This window comes from Mobula hypostoma, chromosome 8 (genome assembly GCF_963921235.1).
Source record: "Mobula hypostoma chromosome 8, sMobHyp1.1, whole genome shotgun sequence".
NCBI classification, from domain to species: domain Eukaryota; kingdom Metazoa; phylum Chordata; class Chondrichthyes; order Myliobatiformes; family Myliobatidae; genus Mobula; species Mobula hypostoma.
Window position 1 is genome coordinate 89,237,626 of NC_086104.1, and position 17,927 is coordinate 89,255,552.

A 17,927-nucleotide genomic window follows, 5' to 3' on the forward strand; every position below is an offset into this window, starting at 1 on the left:
TTACGTTCTGCATAATCCATGGCTGTCTCGTCAGCTTTTTGAATCACTGCCGTTATCATTTCCCAGCTACTCTCGCCTCCCCCCAGCCGCTGCCTCACTTCCCCTTCAAAAGAGCATTATCTTTCTTCATTACTGGTGCTCCCAGTAGTTGCCCATGTACCATCCCACACCCCCTGGGCCATACTGACCCACATATTCCTTGGGCACTTGGCTTTCACTAACACGTGTATATCTTTAGGGTGCATCTGGTGAATTTCAACCATTTCCTTGAGCTTGCGCCAGAATTCTGAATTCCCACAGGCGACTTTAAGTGAGGGCAACTCGGACAAAATGCTCTGTCTCTTCCCAGGGGTGAAAGGCTTATGAATAGTCGTAATCAAGGTCAAGGGCTGGCTTGGATCATCAGGGTTCTCAACTTGATGTTGCCTGACCTCAATAAGTGCCATTCTGGTAGATCTATCTGGGTAAAACCTCTCCCTGAGATATCCCCACACTAATGCCCAGACTACGCAAAATATAAAAGACGGGTAGCAGTTAAACAGCACATATTTAAAACTGCAGAGTATGTATTCCACAATCTGCCACTTTTGGGTACCCGAACTCATGATGCCTGCTGTATTCCCTTGCATCACACCTGCAAACACGTACACTAAAATGCAGCTTCTGGAACGAGTATACATGCCCCTACTCTGGTGTCTCGAACTGTACCATTGGTTACCACCTTTCGCAACTGGTGGCTCCATCTCACCAAGTTCACCAAGTTAACATGCAAAGATTCCTCACATACATAAACACAAATGCACACACACACACTACTTTTATATCTACCAGTTCAGCTCTTTGCATTCGTGATACCTCGTGTTCCTGTGTACCACCGACTGAACAGATCCAAGTGTGAGTGTTATTAAAAATACTCACCAACTTAGACAGCTAGGAACGCTGGCCACACAACAGGTCACGAAGCATCCCACTCCTGACACCAAATGTTGTAGCGTGGTTGAAATCACTGGAGAGACAGAGTCACTGGTAGATACAAAGCAGCTTCTTTATTCGACACAACAAGCAGGCATCATACAGACGGAGACGCCTTTGGGAGAAAGGTCTGCTAGCTCAATGTGGGCTTTATATTTATATGCTAAACACAAAGGCAATCGCTACTTACAAAGTTATAGAAACTGCATAAACAATGCTTCTTATTGAAGCTACATACAAAATATCACACCGTCCTTTCCTTTCGACGCCAACATGTCTGGGTTGCAAGTTAAATCCACAATACATTTATTTGCATTTTACGTGCTAACATAGAATTTAATTAATATTTATAATGTATAGATAATACTGTCTTCGAAACTACAGCATCAGGTCAAACTATGGCACCAGAAGCAACACACATCAAAGTTGCTGGTGAACGCAGCAGGCCAGGCAGCATCTCTAGGAAGAGGTGCAGTCGACGTTTCAGGCCGAGACTCTTCATCTGGTATTCACAGCTTTTTAGGAAGCGCATTGTTGTGGACTCAATCCACAGTACTTTGTCAAATAGAAGTCTGGTGGCCAAAGTCATTTAAGTGTAAACAAATCATCTACTCAAAAAACTCACTCTAACAACATCCACCATCCCAGCAATCAATCTGGAGAAGTTTTGTGGCGCTCCTTCTATCACAAGTATATCCCTAAGTAGGGGACCAGAATCCCAGGTTCTCCGAGACATTTAAGAACTGCCACAATCAGGAATGTTTCAGTCTATTGACTGGCACATTCCCTATGAGCCAACATTCTGTGTTCGTTGCATAACATTAGTCAGTCTGATATTTAATCCTATAACTGGGCAGCTGAGAGGCCCCATCTCCATCAAATACCCTCAGCTCCTAATATGCTGGGAAATTAAAATCCAAACAATATTTCAGTAGCAACTATTAGGCCCTTAGAACAATTCCCAAGGAGGAGGAGGAAAAAGCTTAGCATTGAATCAGTCATATACAAACTTGTATGACTGGTTCAATGCATGAGGTGAAGGCCTAGACTAACAATCCTCACATCCGAGGTGAAAATCCATCATGGCAGCTGCCAAATTTAGCTTCGGTTCTGAAGAAGTAGCCATTTATAATGACAGGCACAAGACTGCCATAAAATTCCTTCTGGTTTATGAATGCTTTACAGGGGCAGGAACCACCCTTGGCCCATCTTCTCATATGCGACCTCAAACCCACCAATATGATTGGCTCTGAAGTGGCCTTGGGGAAATGAAGACTGGCCTTACCAGTGATGCCCAGATCCTGAAAATTGAATACATTTTGACATTAAGTATTTGAGTAGTTTGAGTAACATTTACAGGAGGACCTGGTAACCAGGGTTCAGTGGTTTTCCAAGCTTGGAGCTTTGAGTTTTAGTTACCACTACTTGGAGGCAATCAGTGTTGTTTGACTGTGTTACCTAGCAAACATGATGTCCGTAATAGGAAACTACAAGGACAGTGGAAGGTGAATTAGATGCAATTTGGCCACCTTTTATCTAACATTTCCTACATTCATATAACTTGGACTCTGTTACCTCACTTGAACCAGAAATGTAGCAGAGTGCAAGGCTTATAAGTGGGAAACAGGACGTTTGGCAAGATATCAGAAGAAGACTGGAACATGCTGACCACAGAGAAAAGTACCAATTTAGAGACAAAAAACCTGGCAAGCAAAATAAAGTTAACTTTAAAACAAAGGTAGAATGATTTTTCCCAGATGGCAATAGATCTCCTAATATGGTTTTAGTTTTCTTCACATGTGTCCTTAGCCTGATCTCTACATTGTTATCCTTAGATGACATCGGGCCTAGCCTGCCAGAAAACAAATAGTGTTCCAAGGCCTACTTTCAATTTGGTAAGGAATTGTTCAGTTCTGGGAATGTTAAAAGTTGGTCAATAATTTAATTAATGTAATTAGAACTAAAAATGTAACGATTTATTTATTGCAATACTGTGTGGAATAGGCCCTTCTGGCCCTTCAAGCTGCACACTCAGCAACCCCCAATTTAACCCTTGCCTAACCATGGGACAACTTACAATGACCAATTAGCCTACTAACTGGTCGGCCTTTGGACTGTGGGGAGGAAACCGGAAAACCCAGCATTCCACGGGGAGGGGTACAGACTCTTTACAGATCACATTGGAATAGTGCTAACTGAAGCAACTTTGAATAACGAAGAGTACTTTGGAAAGAACTATCTTCTTGAGTAGTTACTCTTTTATATGTTTAACCAACATTTGAGTTTTTGAATATGGGATTCTATCTATTCCAGCATTGCTATCTTTAGCTATTGAGGTTCCAGAGTATGGAATTCCCTTCTTAAATCTGAACAGAGACGGTCCAGTTCCAGCACTGCCATGAAGCCAACTGACACGGTGGTGTTGTTGAGATTCAGTAAACTGACCCTCATTAACAGTGAATGAGCACCAAATAACTTGACACTAACTACATGCTCCTTAGATGGCACCGAGTATCAAACTAGCGCTCCCAGGGCCTCTTCTCCACTGACTATCTCTGGACAGCTTGCACTCTCACCTTGGAACAGTCAGCTTCTGTCTGCCTCTCAGGATACATCAACCAAGCCGTCCAGGTGGGCTCATCATTTCAGCCAATCCCATCCAGCAGCACTGCCACTTTACACTTACACTCCATACCTCAGACCTGCACTGACACAGTCACTGTCCAACAGTGCTTTCACATGCCCTGCTGCTACTTGGAAGAGTTCCTCTTGTCAAGAATCACTGTGTCACTTTACCATTATCTGTTAGAGTCACCTTGTGTTCAGGTACTCCTGCAGCTAACATCAATTGTGTACATATAATTAATCTTTGTATATAGCTCATCTTATCTACATACAGTCACACTAACACAGTTAATTGTATATTGTGTTTTATAGGTTTGCTTTTATATTTATCGTGCTTTTATGCTTATGGTGTTTTGTTTTGCTGCATCGGATCCAGAGTATCAATCATTTCATTCTTCTTTACACATGTGTACTGAAAGATAACAACGAGCAATCTTGAATCGTGAATCTGACTTCTTTAGGGAGTTAATCCCTTCCAGTTTCATTGCCTTTGCCATGACTGTACTGATACTGCTGATCTGTACTAATATCTCCAAATTCACTTACACTGATTCCTTCTCATCGAGGACAGCAGTGCCATTCAATTTCCCTCACTTACGTTTTTACCCCTTCCTGTCTCTCCCAAAACCAAGATGTTGGATGCTAGCCCACCCAGTTCCACATCTAATAAGTTCAATAGTTCAATGGTTCCATTTAATATTAGAGAATCTATACAGTAAACAACCTGAAAGTCTTGCTCTTCAAAAACATCCACAAAACAGAAGAAAATCTCAAAGAACGAAAGACAGAAAAACTTTAGAACTCCACAGCCCTCTCCCCCCTCCCACGCACAAGCAGCAGCAAAGCATCGACCCTCTACCCTCCCCCTCCCTTGACTTGTTCCAACAGGAAGTATCAGCACCCCTTCCCGCCCCCACCCCCAGCCACCAAGTAAGCAATAGCTAAGCCCCCATAGAGACCATGATCTAGGTCCATCAAAAACTACAGTCCTTAACCCAGCACTTCATTTGCAGTTAATCCATTCCAGGGGGAAACCAATACCAAATAAATCGGTATCCCCATCTGGCATTTTGTGACACTATGATCCACTCTTCAATCCCGCGCCATTCCATCCAATCCCCCTTCAGTGGCACCTTCTCATGCAAGCACATAGATGCAACAACTGTAGTTGTAGCCTCTCACTTAGGTTGCTATCTACTTCATCTAGGTTAGTAAGTGTATTTTCACATTTAGTATTTTACTTGGAATGTGGTCTCCTTTATTTTGGGGAGCCCACACAGACTGGGTGACTTCTTTGTGGAACAAATTTATTCTGCACGCCAGCAAGGATTAGAGCATCTATCAACTTGAATAGTTCACCCTTCTCCTCCCTCCCTAATCTCCCTGTTGTCGTTACTTTTCATCTGTACTGCTGTAATCAGTTTCAAAATTGGCATTTTGATTAGTCTTCTGGGGTTAGGGCTGAACCAGGGAAATTTACAACTCCTTGGGCCTTTTTTGCAGCCAAGTTCAGACCAGCCAAGGAAAACAATCTAGCTGTATTCTCTGTTCCAGGTCTCAGTTAATAACCTGAAAACGCTAAGTATTCATCTGGGTGATATCTATATATTCAGTGAGTGACTGCCTCCATCACCTAAATGAGCAGTAAGGTACAGACTCCCATCAACTTCTGGGAGAGCAATGTTTTCTCTAATTCCTCTGCAACCCCTTTACCAGTTACTTTAAATTCATGGCTATTAATTATTAACCAGATTTAAGGGAAAAATGGTCCTTCTTATCTGGGCCCCTCAAAATTATACATTCTTTAAGTAAATCTTTCCCTCAGTTTCTTCGGTTCCAAAGCCTAACCGATGTTTCCTCATGGCCACATCACTGGAAAACCTTTCTTCACCTTCTCTAATGTGATCATGCCGTTACTGGTAATGAGAGCTGCATTAGGATTCCAGCCATGGCCAGTCAGAATTTTATAGTTCTTGGGAAATATCTTACAAGTCTGCATTCCAGGATCTGTTGACATGAATACGTAGGCTCCGCTTTTCAATGGTTCGCAGAATCCTATCACTTGTTACGCATTCCCGTAACTTGTTTGTTTTCTCCAAATCGGTCATTTTACATTCTTTTGAATATGAATCACTCTTTCAATCGCTCTTTTGACTAACTGAAATCCATTGACTGGAATTATGAGTATTTTCTGCATAATATGCAATTTTCTTAGCCCCCCTCCTCTATGTAAAATTAAGACACTCATATATACATATCACAAGAACCAAAGTAACTTCCACTATGAGTAACCCAAATGGAAATCACCCTTCCAGTTACTAAAACATCCATTCACCATTACCCCACACTTCCTACCACTGAAACAAGTTTCTTACCACCTCCCTCTGGAGCCCATCAGCTTTCACTTTTCCGATCAATCTATAATGTGGAACTTCATCAAAGGCCTTGCTAAACTCAATATCAAACATGCCATCTTGATCAAAACTCCTTGATATTTCTACAATAAACCCAACCACGACTTAGAATTGCAAGTTCATCTCTTGACCATACATGCCAACTATCCCTGATGTATCTATGCCTTTCTAAATGATGATTTATCCTCTCCCTTGCTTTTTTACCCCAATTAGTTTTCCCACTATCAGGCTGACTTTTGTTCCCTTTCTTAAATAAGAATGCCCCTCTAACAGACTTCCTATCTCTGGTCTCACAACCATAGACAGGAGAAATAGGCAAATCATGTTCAGAGCCTCTGCTATTTTTCTCACTTAACAAGTGCCTTCTGCTTGTTCTTTTTGTCTTGATAGTGTTTCGGAAACTGTTGGAGCCTGTGCCGTGCAGCTTGGAGTTCAATCAAATGATCTAGCACTCTGCTGTTCCCAGAGAAGACCAGGAGCAGCCTCATGGGGAAGACCTAGACGGGGCGTGGAGCCATGATCAACTCCATTTCGAAGCATCCAGGCGAATGTGGAGGATTTCAGTGGTTGCTCTCCATAGAGGCCACGGGTCAATGGGTTGGTATCCAGGTCGGTGGCATTTGGAAAGCCACAGGTCAGTGACGGGATGGCCACTCGCTCTTCATGGAAGGACTGTGTTTGATTCTGATGGGAGGATGTTTTTGAAATCCTAAGATTAATGTGATTATTGGACTGTTGTTCATATTGCTCTCCTTCAGTTTTCTGTGTTTTCCTTCTTGTTGCCGATTGGTGGGTTGAGGTTTCAAAGTGGGCAATATTTTAGTTTTTGTGTGTGAGAGAGGGGGTTGGGGTTTTGATCCTATTGTCGCTGTTCTTTTCTGCAAGAGAGGAGTTGGGGGTTTGCTGTTATTGTTGCTGTTTTTTATGAGGGAGGGGGTTGGGCATTTGATGTTATTGTCGCTGATTTTTTGCGGGGGGTTTGGGGGGTTTGATGTTCCACCTACTGTTTTCCATGTGGGCGATCTGTTTGTTTTTGTGCAAGAGAGGGGATGGGGAGTTGAGGGTTTGTGGTTTGCGAGTTTTGTTTCCTTTTCATATGGGGAGGGGGGTTGACGTCTTTTCTTTCAAAGACACCCACGGTTTTGTTCTGTATTTCATGGCTATCTGGAGAAGTTGAATACCAGAGTGGTATTGTACATGCATACTTTAAAAATAAAATAAACCTTTGAACCTTGTGATGTATAGACTGTTAAAATATTCAACTGCTTAATACTTACTCTCACATTTTCTGTTTACTTCTACCAATACTTCTTACTCTTGGTCAACGGCAAGATTTGTTCATCTTTCCTTGCAAATTAAGTAGCATTAAGGACCAGAAAAGCATTTTTGACAGCAACAGATGATTTCAGAATTGATGTGTCTCTGATTGCAGCAACTGAACTGAGTTCAACAATTCCAACACCACACCACTGGGGTTACTGGCAATAATTCTTTTCTCATTTAAACCTTCACAAAAGCACCAAATTTTGTTTTTAATCCCAATTCTCTTTTATCTTTTTGTTCTTAACAACCCTATTTCCATTTTCCTTGCCTCTCCGCTTATCATGAAAAACCTCCCAGCCACCAACTTGAGGTGCTAACTTTTGTCTTGCTGGAGTTGTTGAATATTTCCAGGAACTTCTATATTTAGAATAACAACCGCTGAGCCATTAGTAAGTAAATGGGAACATTCCAGGACTGTTTGATCTCAACCTTTGGCTGTCCATTGTGGCCTGGTATGTGAGGAACAAGATATCATTAACCTAATAACATAAACTTCAATGGCTTGTTAAAGAGCGATATGTTAGTAGTGCGCATACGCCGGTCATGCATGCAGCCTGGTACAGCCGTTCCGATCCTTACTTTCCTTACTTTCTTCTTCTTACTTTTTAACTTACGTTATTTTTTGTATTTTTTTTTCACGGTAACACGTCGAAGCTGCACCGTCTCTAACATGCTGGTAGAGAGAGTTTTATTTGGGTTTTTAGCGCTGGAAATAGTTACATCCTGACACGCGGGACAGAAGCATGGTCGCATTGTGTATTCCAGGGACCAGCTGCTTGCGCTAATGCCAGCTGGTTTAGTGAGCAGAGCGCCGGACACCCCTGCTGAAATCTGGAGGAAAACACACAGAGGATGCAGAGGGGGATCACAAAGTCGAGGAAAGAGGACCGGGTCAAGACAACAGAGACTTATGGAGAAGAGGAGTTCAGTGGGTAATAAAATGGACGAGTTCACGGCGCTAGCCAGGCGTCAGAGAACATTTCGGGAGTGCAGTGTTATGTGTTTCACTGGAACGGGGCTGCACGAGGACATATCCGATCAAAACTTCTCCATGGACGGCTTCCAGACCATTCGGGCTGACCGGAAGTGCACTGAGAGTGGTAAGTGTCTAGGAGTTGGGTGTTTACTGTTCTGGTTAACAACAGATGGTGCAATCCGGGTCATATTACGATCGAGGAACGTGTTTGTAGACCGGATGTTGCCAACTTTTTACTGTTGGACTTCGGCCACACTCCACCGAGATACAACACTGGGGGGCACTGGAGGTCGTTCCTGCCTGTGGCCATTGAACTTGCAGCTCCTCCGGTGGAGAGTCAGACACTCTGAGCCAATAGACTGGTCCTGGACTTATTTTCCATCTGGCATAGTCTGCACTTTGTTGTTTGATTGTTTGTGGTTTTTGTATTGCTATATTTACGCTCTATTCTCGGTTGGTGCGGCTGTAACAAAACCCAATTTCCCTCGGGATCAATAAAGTATATCTATCCATCTATCTATCTTAAGACACAATTTTTAATATTGTATTATTCTGTTCCTATTTATTTAACTCTCATAAGAAAATAAGAATTCTGAGTTCTCAAAAAGTTTAGTAACTATTCATTGGGATACTGTGCCCTTGAATTGAAATATGATTCCGATACCTGTGATACAAGGGAATCCAGTTCTGCTCCTCTATAATCCATATTTACAGCACGGGTGAGCTTCACCAAAAATTCATCATACTGCTTCACTCTTCTGGTATCTTGTAGCCTGACCTCATCCTGCTCCGTTAATATTTTTCTTGTCAGAAAGCACATAAGAAAAGGTAGAATGTTAAATGTCTTAATATTTAACATTTAATTATTTAGCAATTCAGATATAATTATGCTTGCATACAAAATACTCTAAGTTAAAATTTGATTAAATATGACAAAATGATTATGTACCATCTATTAATTGCTCATTCACTTTCTTTTTATAACAATCAATAGTCCTGATCAATATTCCCTCTAATTCTTAATGAACAAGGTGCACAAAAATCTTGTGCTGTGCATTTTTTTGCCCAGTGACAACATGTGTGCACTGAATAATTTCTTCTACAAAAACAGTATTAATAAGCCAGTTCTAAAATCTGCAGGCAAATCATCACAAACAACACATTGACAACACCGCCCATATCAGAAACTGGAAAGGGAAATGTGATTTTGTACGATCGTGAAATATACTTAACATGCCAACGAGGTAGTGGGTGACAACTTTCTGAGTGCAGTTTAAATTTCTTTGTGTGATAGTAGCAAAAGATGTGTAAATGTGCACATCTTAGAGGGAACGTTGGTCTTGAAGAAGGGTTTCAGCCTGAAACATCGACTCTTTATTCCTCTCCATAGATGCTGTCTGACCTGTTAAGTTCTTCCAGCATTCTGTGTATGGTCATAGTCTCCTTTCTTTATCTTCCTCCTTCTGTGTGCTACCCTACTCACCAGGTTCGGTGGCCTTCCTATTTTTCTTTCTCTTTGCTTCTTCCCTCTGCTTCTTTTTCTGCTCCATTATTTTATTCTTCTCTTTTTAATGGTGGATAGTAACATGGCAGAGTTGGGGAGCTCGTGCAGTCCTTCATTGTTCCGTTCTTATCCTCTCTATGCTTTCTCCTATTTTTCAGTCACTGTACTCTATCTTCTCTCGCTTTCTTCCTCCCACCATTCCTTTAACTTTCTCTGACATTACATTCTTTCCACTATTCTGCTCAACCCTGCATTCTGCCACTCCCTCTCGGTGTTGTTGTACAAAGTGCGCCCTTGAAAGCTGCAAATACAAATAAGGACCCACACAATGGATGCAGCGACCAGAGCTGCTGCCTCACAGCTCCCGTGACCCACGTTCAACCCTGACTTCTGGCGTCGTCTGTGTGGAATTTGCACAAATTCCCTTGGTGCTCTAACTTCCCCATCTCTGCCAAAGGCGGGTGGGTTTGGGAGGTTCACTGGCCACTGTAAATTATGAGTGGTAGAATCTGAAGGAAGCGGATGGGGGGGGTGGGGGAATAAAATGGGCTTAATGTAGGATGTGTGTAAATGATAGCTTGATGGTTGGTGTAGTATGTTTCTGTGTTGTGTGGCTCTGTAACCTTATCTGATCTCTCTAGTCATGCACTCAGCTTATTTCCACACTTCCTCCCTCCTGCTCTAATCTTCTTTCGCCCTCCCTTCCATTATTGTTCAAGTTTATTGTCGTGGGCAGACATATCCACAATACAAATGCCATGAAAAGCAGCCTTTCACAGCAGCAGCAGCACATCACAAACAGACAAACATAAATTGCGTAACTTGCACAACAAAAACAAACAAAAACATTAATGCAGGTTGAGGGAAGTACAGTCGGTGGTAGAATTGTGCTCGTTCTGGTCGGTTCAAGAACCTGATGGCCGTGGGGAAGAAGCGGCTGATGAGCCTGGAGGTGTGGGTCTTCAGGCTCCTGTACCTCCTGCATCACGGCAGCAAAGAGAAGCAGGCATGGCCCAGGTGGTGGGAATTTTTAACGATGGATTCACCTTCCTGAGACATTGTCTCTTGTAGGTGTCCTCGACAGTAGGGAGAGCTGTACACGGTGCCTAATCAATCTGGCTGAGCCCACCACTCTCTGTAGTTGCCTCGAGTCATAGAGCAAGAGGGCACTGATACAGCCCTCTTAGACCAAATATTTCATGGTGCCCACTTAGTTAGTCCCAATTCCCTTCATTGGCCCATATCCCTACAAGCCCAGCCCTGCATGTACTTATCCAACTGTTTCTTAAATGTTAGTATTGTAGCTGCCTCAACCACTTCTTCTGGCAGATCGTTCCATATGTTCACCAGCCTCTGTATAAAAAAGTTGCCCCTCAGGTCCTTTTCATATTGTTCCTCTCTCACACTAAATCAGGGGTCCCAGCCTGTGGTCCAACAACCCCTTGCTTAATGGTATTGGTTCACGGCATAAACAAGTTTGGAAACCCCTGGTCTAAACCGATGCCCTGGGGAAGAGACCATTACCATTCACCTCATCTTGCCTTTCGTAATGTTAAACACTTCTCTGTGGTCACCTTTCATTCTCCTACATTCCAGGGAATAAAGCCCTAGTCTGACCAACCACTCCCTCTGGTCCTGGCAATATCCTCATAAATCTGTCTGCGTTCTTTCCAGTTTAAGCACGGCTTTCCTATAACATTGTGACCAAAGTTGTACACAGTACTTCCAGTGCAGCCCCCCCACGACTTATATAACTACAACATAATACAACACCTATAGTCAATGGCCTGACTGATGCAGGCCAGCATGCTAAACGCCCTTTTCACCACCCTGTCTACCTGTGACGCTGCTTTCAATGAACTACACATTTGTATTACTGGGTCCACAGTGCCCTACCATTCATTGTACAAGTCCTATGCTGGTTTGACTTTCCAAAAATGCATCACCTCACATTTATCTGGATTGAAATCTATTTGTCACTCCTCAGCCCATTTCCCTAATTGATCAACATCCCCATGTAACCCACAATAACCTTCTTCACTATTGTTCCATTCCGTGCCTTGCAGCACATTAAGCAGCACTTTTTCTGTTTCCGCAGCACTTGCCCTTTTTTTTTAACAAGGTCGAGTTGCTAGCTTGGCGCTCAACCCTGCACAGATGGAAAGAGTGCGAGGAGCCAGCCAGATTCGAACGTAGGACCATTCACCTCACAGTCTGGCGCTGATACAACTACATCACCAGCTGTCTAATCTTCACCATAATATTGTGTCATCTGTAAACTTGTGCACTTGCATACAATTATATAAATAATGAATAACAAGGGTTCAAAAACTAACACTGAGGCACACCACTAATCACCAGCCTCCATTCTGAGAGACAACTTTCACTCATCACCCTCAGCTCTGAGCCATTTTTGAATCCACTGAACTAGGCCTCCATGGTTTCCATGGGAACTGATCTTCTAGACCAACCTACCTACCATGTGGGATCTTGTCAAAGGCCCTGCTGGAGTCCAAACAGTCAACATCCACTGCCCTACTCTCACATATCTTTTTGGTTACTACTTCAAAAAACTCTGAAAAGTTTGTCAAGCATAACTTGCCATGCACAAAGCCACACCGACAAACCCCTAATCAGTCTATATATCTGAATGCTGGTAGAATAGTCTGGAAAGCTCTTGCATTCCTGTGCATTGGAGTTCCCATACCAGGCTATGATGCATCACAGGTTTTCATAACAATTTATCTGTTTTCTATATATAAAGAAACCAGATTGCATGGCCTTCTACTTGACAGGTGGAAAGCATTAGAATATCTAAGGTCATTGGGTTGTACAGCACAGAAATGGCCCGCACAATCTTTTTGCCCATCTGCCCTAATCTCCTTCTACTTATATTATCTTTTTTGCTGGGCAAGCAAAGGCAAGAGAATTAGAGGCCATAGGTTTTATTAAATATTGTTGAGGTATTTTTTATATTGAACTAATGACAGGTTGAGGAAAATGTATACAACCCTTTATATCTCCCTTTTTCAGTTTAATATGTATTCGTAGGTATTTAGAACACAAAAGGCAAATATATGGTGATAAAGCTCAGCAATTTAGAAAAGATCTGTGGGGGGAAAAAACAGATTTAACATTTCAGATCAAAGACCCATACCATAGAAACCATAGAAACTACAGCACAGAAACAGGCCTTTTGGCCCTTCTTGGCTGTGCTGAACCATTTTCTGCCTAGTCCCACTGACCTGCACACAGACCATATCCCTCCATACACCTCCCATCCATGTATCTGTCCAATTTATTCTTAAATGTTACAAAAGAACCCGCATTTACCACCTCGTCTGGCAGCTCATTCCATACTCCCACCACTCTCTGTGTGAAGAAGCCCCCCCTAATGTTCCCTTTAAACTTTTCCCCCCTCACCCTTAACCCGTGTCCTCTGGTTTTTTTCTCCCCTTGCCTCAGTGGAAAAAGCCTGCTTGCATTCACTCTATCTATACCCATCTTAATTTTATATACCTCTATCAAATCTCCCCTCATTCTTCTACGCTCCAGGGAATAAAGTCCTAACCTATTCAACCTTTCTCTGTAACTGAGTTTCTCAAGTCCCGGCAACATCCTTGTAAACCTTCTTTGCACTCTTTCAACCTTACTTATATCCTTCCTGTAATTTGGTGACCAAAACTGAACACAATACTCCAGATTCGGCCTCACCAATGCCTTATACAACCTCATCATAACATTCCAGCTCCTATACTCAATACTTCGATTAATAAAGGCCAATGTACCAAAAGCTCTCTTTACGACCCTAGCTACCTGTGACGACACTTTTAGGGAATTTTGTATCTGTATTCCCAGATCCCTCTGTTCCACTGCACTCCTCAGTGCCTTACCATTAACCCTGTATGTTCTACGTTGGTTTGTCCTTCCAACGTGCAATACCTCACACTTGTCAGTATTAAACTCCATCTGCCATTTTTTAGCATGCCTGTTTGCATGCCTGCATGCAAATCTGCCTGTTTGTTCCAATCCAAAACACTGTTTCTCTTTCCACACACGCTACTCAACCTGCTGTTTCTCTGCTTCCAGCAACAGTATTTGTCTTTTTTTGATTTCCACTAAAGATAGAATACTTCTATTTTCTGAAAAAGCAGTGTTTAAAAACTCTAATGTAACTTCTCGGTTCCACATTTCCATCAGGCAGAGCTCCACAGTAAGACCAGAAGTTCAGTTAACCCCCCCCGCCCCCCCCCACCCAACGATTGAGAACAGTATATAAAGGGTTTAGTTTCAGCAGATCGCACATTGGGTTAGACGGAGCTGTAACGTAAAGACTTTTACTTCTCATGTATATGAAGGATGTGAGTAATAAAGTCAATTCAATTCAACTTAGAGTTATGAGGATCAGAATGCGCTGGTTACTTATGGAAGCATGTCTAAATAACTACACAGAGCATATGTAGTCGGTGATTGGTGTTCTTTCCCTATTCAAGATGCTAACCTGAGTTTGTTCTCCAGCTCTGTATTCCTCTGTTGAAGATCCCCGTTCTCTTTCTGTAAGTCCTGCAGAGCTATTTCAGATTGAGTCTTTGATGTAAGAAACGCTCCAGCCTCCTCCTCGGATTCCAGGATCCTTTCCCTCAGGCAGCCAATAAGAGATGCTTGCCTTGTATTGTCTGCCTTGCAGCTTTCGATTTCTGCCTTTAGTTCCTGGATGTAGCTCTCTCGGGATGCAAGCTTCATGCAAGTATCTGTGAGCTGCAGAAAAGATACGCCCATGCACAGATTGACAAGTTAATGACTTGATTATAAATAGTGTCTAAAGTAATGATAGCCATTCTATGTCTTCCAAGTCTATGTTTAAGCCAGTTAGTTTACTGCATATTAAATAAAGGGTAAAAATGTCATGTAAAGTTAATCCTGCATTACCTATCTTCTCTATTATGCATGGTGCAGGGTGGATCTAGAGTTTAATGAGGAAAGGAGATTAATTAAACTCTGCCATGGACAGTCCCAAGCCCAGCTATGAAAGGAGGAGGGTTAGCAACCCCATCCCATAAAAACTCAGAGCTACAGACACGTCAACAGAAGCTCCAAACACCTCACCCCTGAGGGAAGAAGGAAACACCAAGAAGATGGGCCACACCTGGGAAAACTTGAAAGACTGGCGCAGGACAGAGCACACTGTAGAGCTACTTCCGGAGGCCTATGCCTCAGTGGAGCTGATGGGCTTAGGTAAGAAAGGATTAATTCAGGTGGCAGACAGAAAATGTACACAAGAGACTGCTGCAGAGCTTCTACCCAAAATTTCAGAAATTCCTTTCCACCTTGTGATGGCGCTCAACCCACTGAGTTCCTCCAGGAGACTGGCTGTTCCAGCAGACAGCAGAGGATGTTTTCAGAAAGAATCATAGATGGTAGTTGTATACAGACGGGGAAATGTGAAAAATCAAAATGCAAATATGCATGGCCACAGCAGAAGATGCTAACTGTTGAGTTTTCACTGGATCTTCAGGAGATGTTCAGGTTTCAAACAGGACAAGCTAATAACTGTTCCTGAGACATCAGGACATGATGACCAAAGACAGCCAAACAACATTCCTGGGCACTTGACATTTTCAAAGGACAGGCAAAACTTTAAAAGTGTGCAGCAGATGTGGTAACGAAGGACTGTGAAACTCCAGCAGAGAGGGGTGGTCATGTCTGGAAAATGAGGATCTAAAATTAGTATGGATGGGAGATAAGAGATTACTAGTTACAGCAGTGGGGCCAGAGGAATAACAGCCTCTAAGGGCCAGCTATACTATTGGGCAGGGTATTAACATGAAGAGACCGCAATAAATTTAATGAAGTACCAAGCATAGTTTTAATCTTAATGTCAACTGGACAAATCAAGTTGGCGGAACAGAACATAAAATGTATTTGAGGTAGATTTTCAGGGAACTAGGGTGTAATGAGACAGGATTTATTCATGATTCAGTGAAGGGATTTACAAGGCCACAGAGAAGAGGAATAAGAGAGGAAAACAGAAAAGGAACACCTTGAGCTGAACTGATCATTGCTTAAGCAATAACAAAACAGGCTATTTGTTGTTTTTTAATCATTTAACTTTATGACCACATGAAAATCCAGGGAAGAATCTCACTGGCTTTTGGGTTTCTGATTACCTCAGCTTGACTGCTCTTATACTTGAGCTGCAAGGCGGCCAGCTCACTGCGAGCCGTCTCAGACGCTACCCGATGGTGATTCAGCTGTTCACGTGACACAGAACTTTCCACCAGAGGTTCAAATGTCCCCTAAATAATGAATGAAAACATACTTCATGAGCTTCCTTTGCCACAGCCCTGTGACAATAATTGCCCTATCCCACAAAGCAGTCACACTCCCACTCTAGTGGATTTAATCCAACGATTTTGTTCCAACTCAAATGTGTGTTACCCCCCAGTCGCTTACTCAACTGTGTTACTGGACTCAATATTCAGCAGCCTCAAGAATGGGATTATCCCTCCCCAGCATGTTGTTGGACATTATTCCTGGTCCAAGGTTAGAGCTATTCTCCAACTGCCTCCGACCAACTGGGGTCAATGGTCAATTGGAACAACTCTATTTAGTGCACAACCACTGTACTTAACTCCAACATATTCTGCCAGAAGAACAAGCTCCTGCTAAGACTGGGACGGGCCGGGATCGCAGTCACATTTTCCCCTCCTATGTGTCACCAAACCTCTTACCACTTCTCCCAACCACAGGACTGAAGCAGTTCCACCTCCTGGCTTGTAGTAACCTCTTAGGCCTCAGTACAAGATCTCCTAGTGTGACGAGATCCTGTCTGGGGATTGTTCTCCAGACAATTTGAGGTGTGAGTGCTCCCTGTGCCGGGCATGTCAAAAACTGCAGGAAGTACCACAAACCCAGCACAGCCAAACTGAGAGCATTAGAGCAGCACAGTAGTGCAGTCATTAGCGTAATTCTATTACAACACCAACGACCTGGGTTCAATTCCACCGCTGTCTGAAAGGAGTTTGTACATTCTCCCCATGACCGTGTGGGTTTCCTCCCACACTCCAAAGATGCACGGTCGCATGGGTATAATTGAGTGGCACAGGCCCTTTCCAGATAAGCTCTATCCTTCACCTTAAAGGCAGGAGGTTTCCATGAGTTCTCACCTCCCAAAATTCTATCAAGTTCAATGTCACTCATTTCCTGAGGCATCCACTTAATCCAGAGAAGCAAAAGGCAGTGACAGTTTATACAGATTAACGAAGCTGTTGCTCTTTCTTTATTCATCCACAAATATGGGCATCACTTTCAAAGTCGATGTTTATTCTTCACCCCACTTATCCTGGGACTGTCTGGCTTGTCACCTCACTTCAGAGGACACTGTAGAATTACTACTTTGCCATGGGTATATGCCAAACTAAGTAAGGACAATCAAATTCCTTTCCTAAGGATTAGTGAACCAGGTAGGCTTTTGCAATAATCCAGTGACTTCACAGTCACTGTCACTCGGACCAGCTAACAAATCATTTTGCTAGTTCAATATGCAGTATAATGGAAGGTTATATTACAATATGCAGTCACATTACAATATGCAGTGCCATATTATTGACAAGGGCAATATCAGAACTGAGACAATATATGTATTGGAAAGAACGAACAGGCTAGTATCCAACCCTTGAAAGAGAGTTGACTGAGACGTGACCTTAAAGAGTTTGTTTTAATTTTGAGTGTGGTTGTTGAGGGAGGTGGGCCTGCAATTACAAAAACTAGGAATTATTAGTGTAAATTTGTCTGCAGCTTATCCAGAAGGGGTTCAGGAGAAACTGGTGAGGATACGGAAGTTGCTGCTACCTGAAGTGGCTGGAGTGAATTACACAGCCTGTTGCCCAGGAGAGCAGCAGTTATTGGAGCTACTTTGCAGCTGCAATGACTCAGTTTCAATCCTGACCTCGGGAGCTGTGTGTGGGTTGTACACACGCTCTTCCTGTGGCTGTGTGGGTTCTATAGGATGCTCTGATTTCCAGCTGTGTCCCTAAGATGAGTTGGTACCTTAGCCGGCTTATATAAATTGTCCATAACGTAGGCCAGTGGCAAAAGAGCCAAAGGGGTGAGA

The 17,927-nt window shown here is 42.9% G+C and overlaps 1 protein-coding gene across 1 annotated transcript in view; it reads right to left on the reverse strand.

Moving 5' to 3' along the window:
• The window catches only part of ccdc170 (coiled-coil domain containing 170), an 81,463-nt gene that overhangs the window by 47,165 nt on the left and 16,371 nt on the right, over positions 1 to 17,927 (reverse strand). The window contains exons 4-6 of the mRNA XM_063057273.1: positions 15,982 to 16,110; positions 14,316 to 14,572; positions 8,975 to 9,113 (exon numbers count right to left, since the gene is read on the reverse strand). Of these exons, the coding sequence (XP_062913343.1) occupies positions 8,975 to 9,113; positions 14,316 to 14,572; positions 15,982 to 16,110 (525 nt within the window). The remainder of the gene's footprint in view (positions 1 to 8,974; positions 9,114 to 14,315; positions 14,573 to 15,981; positions 16,111 to 17,927) is intronic.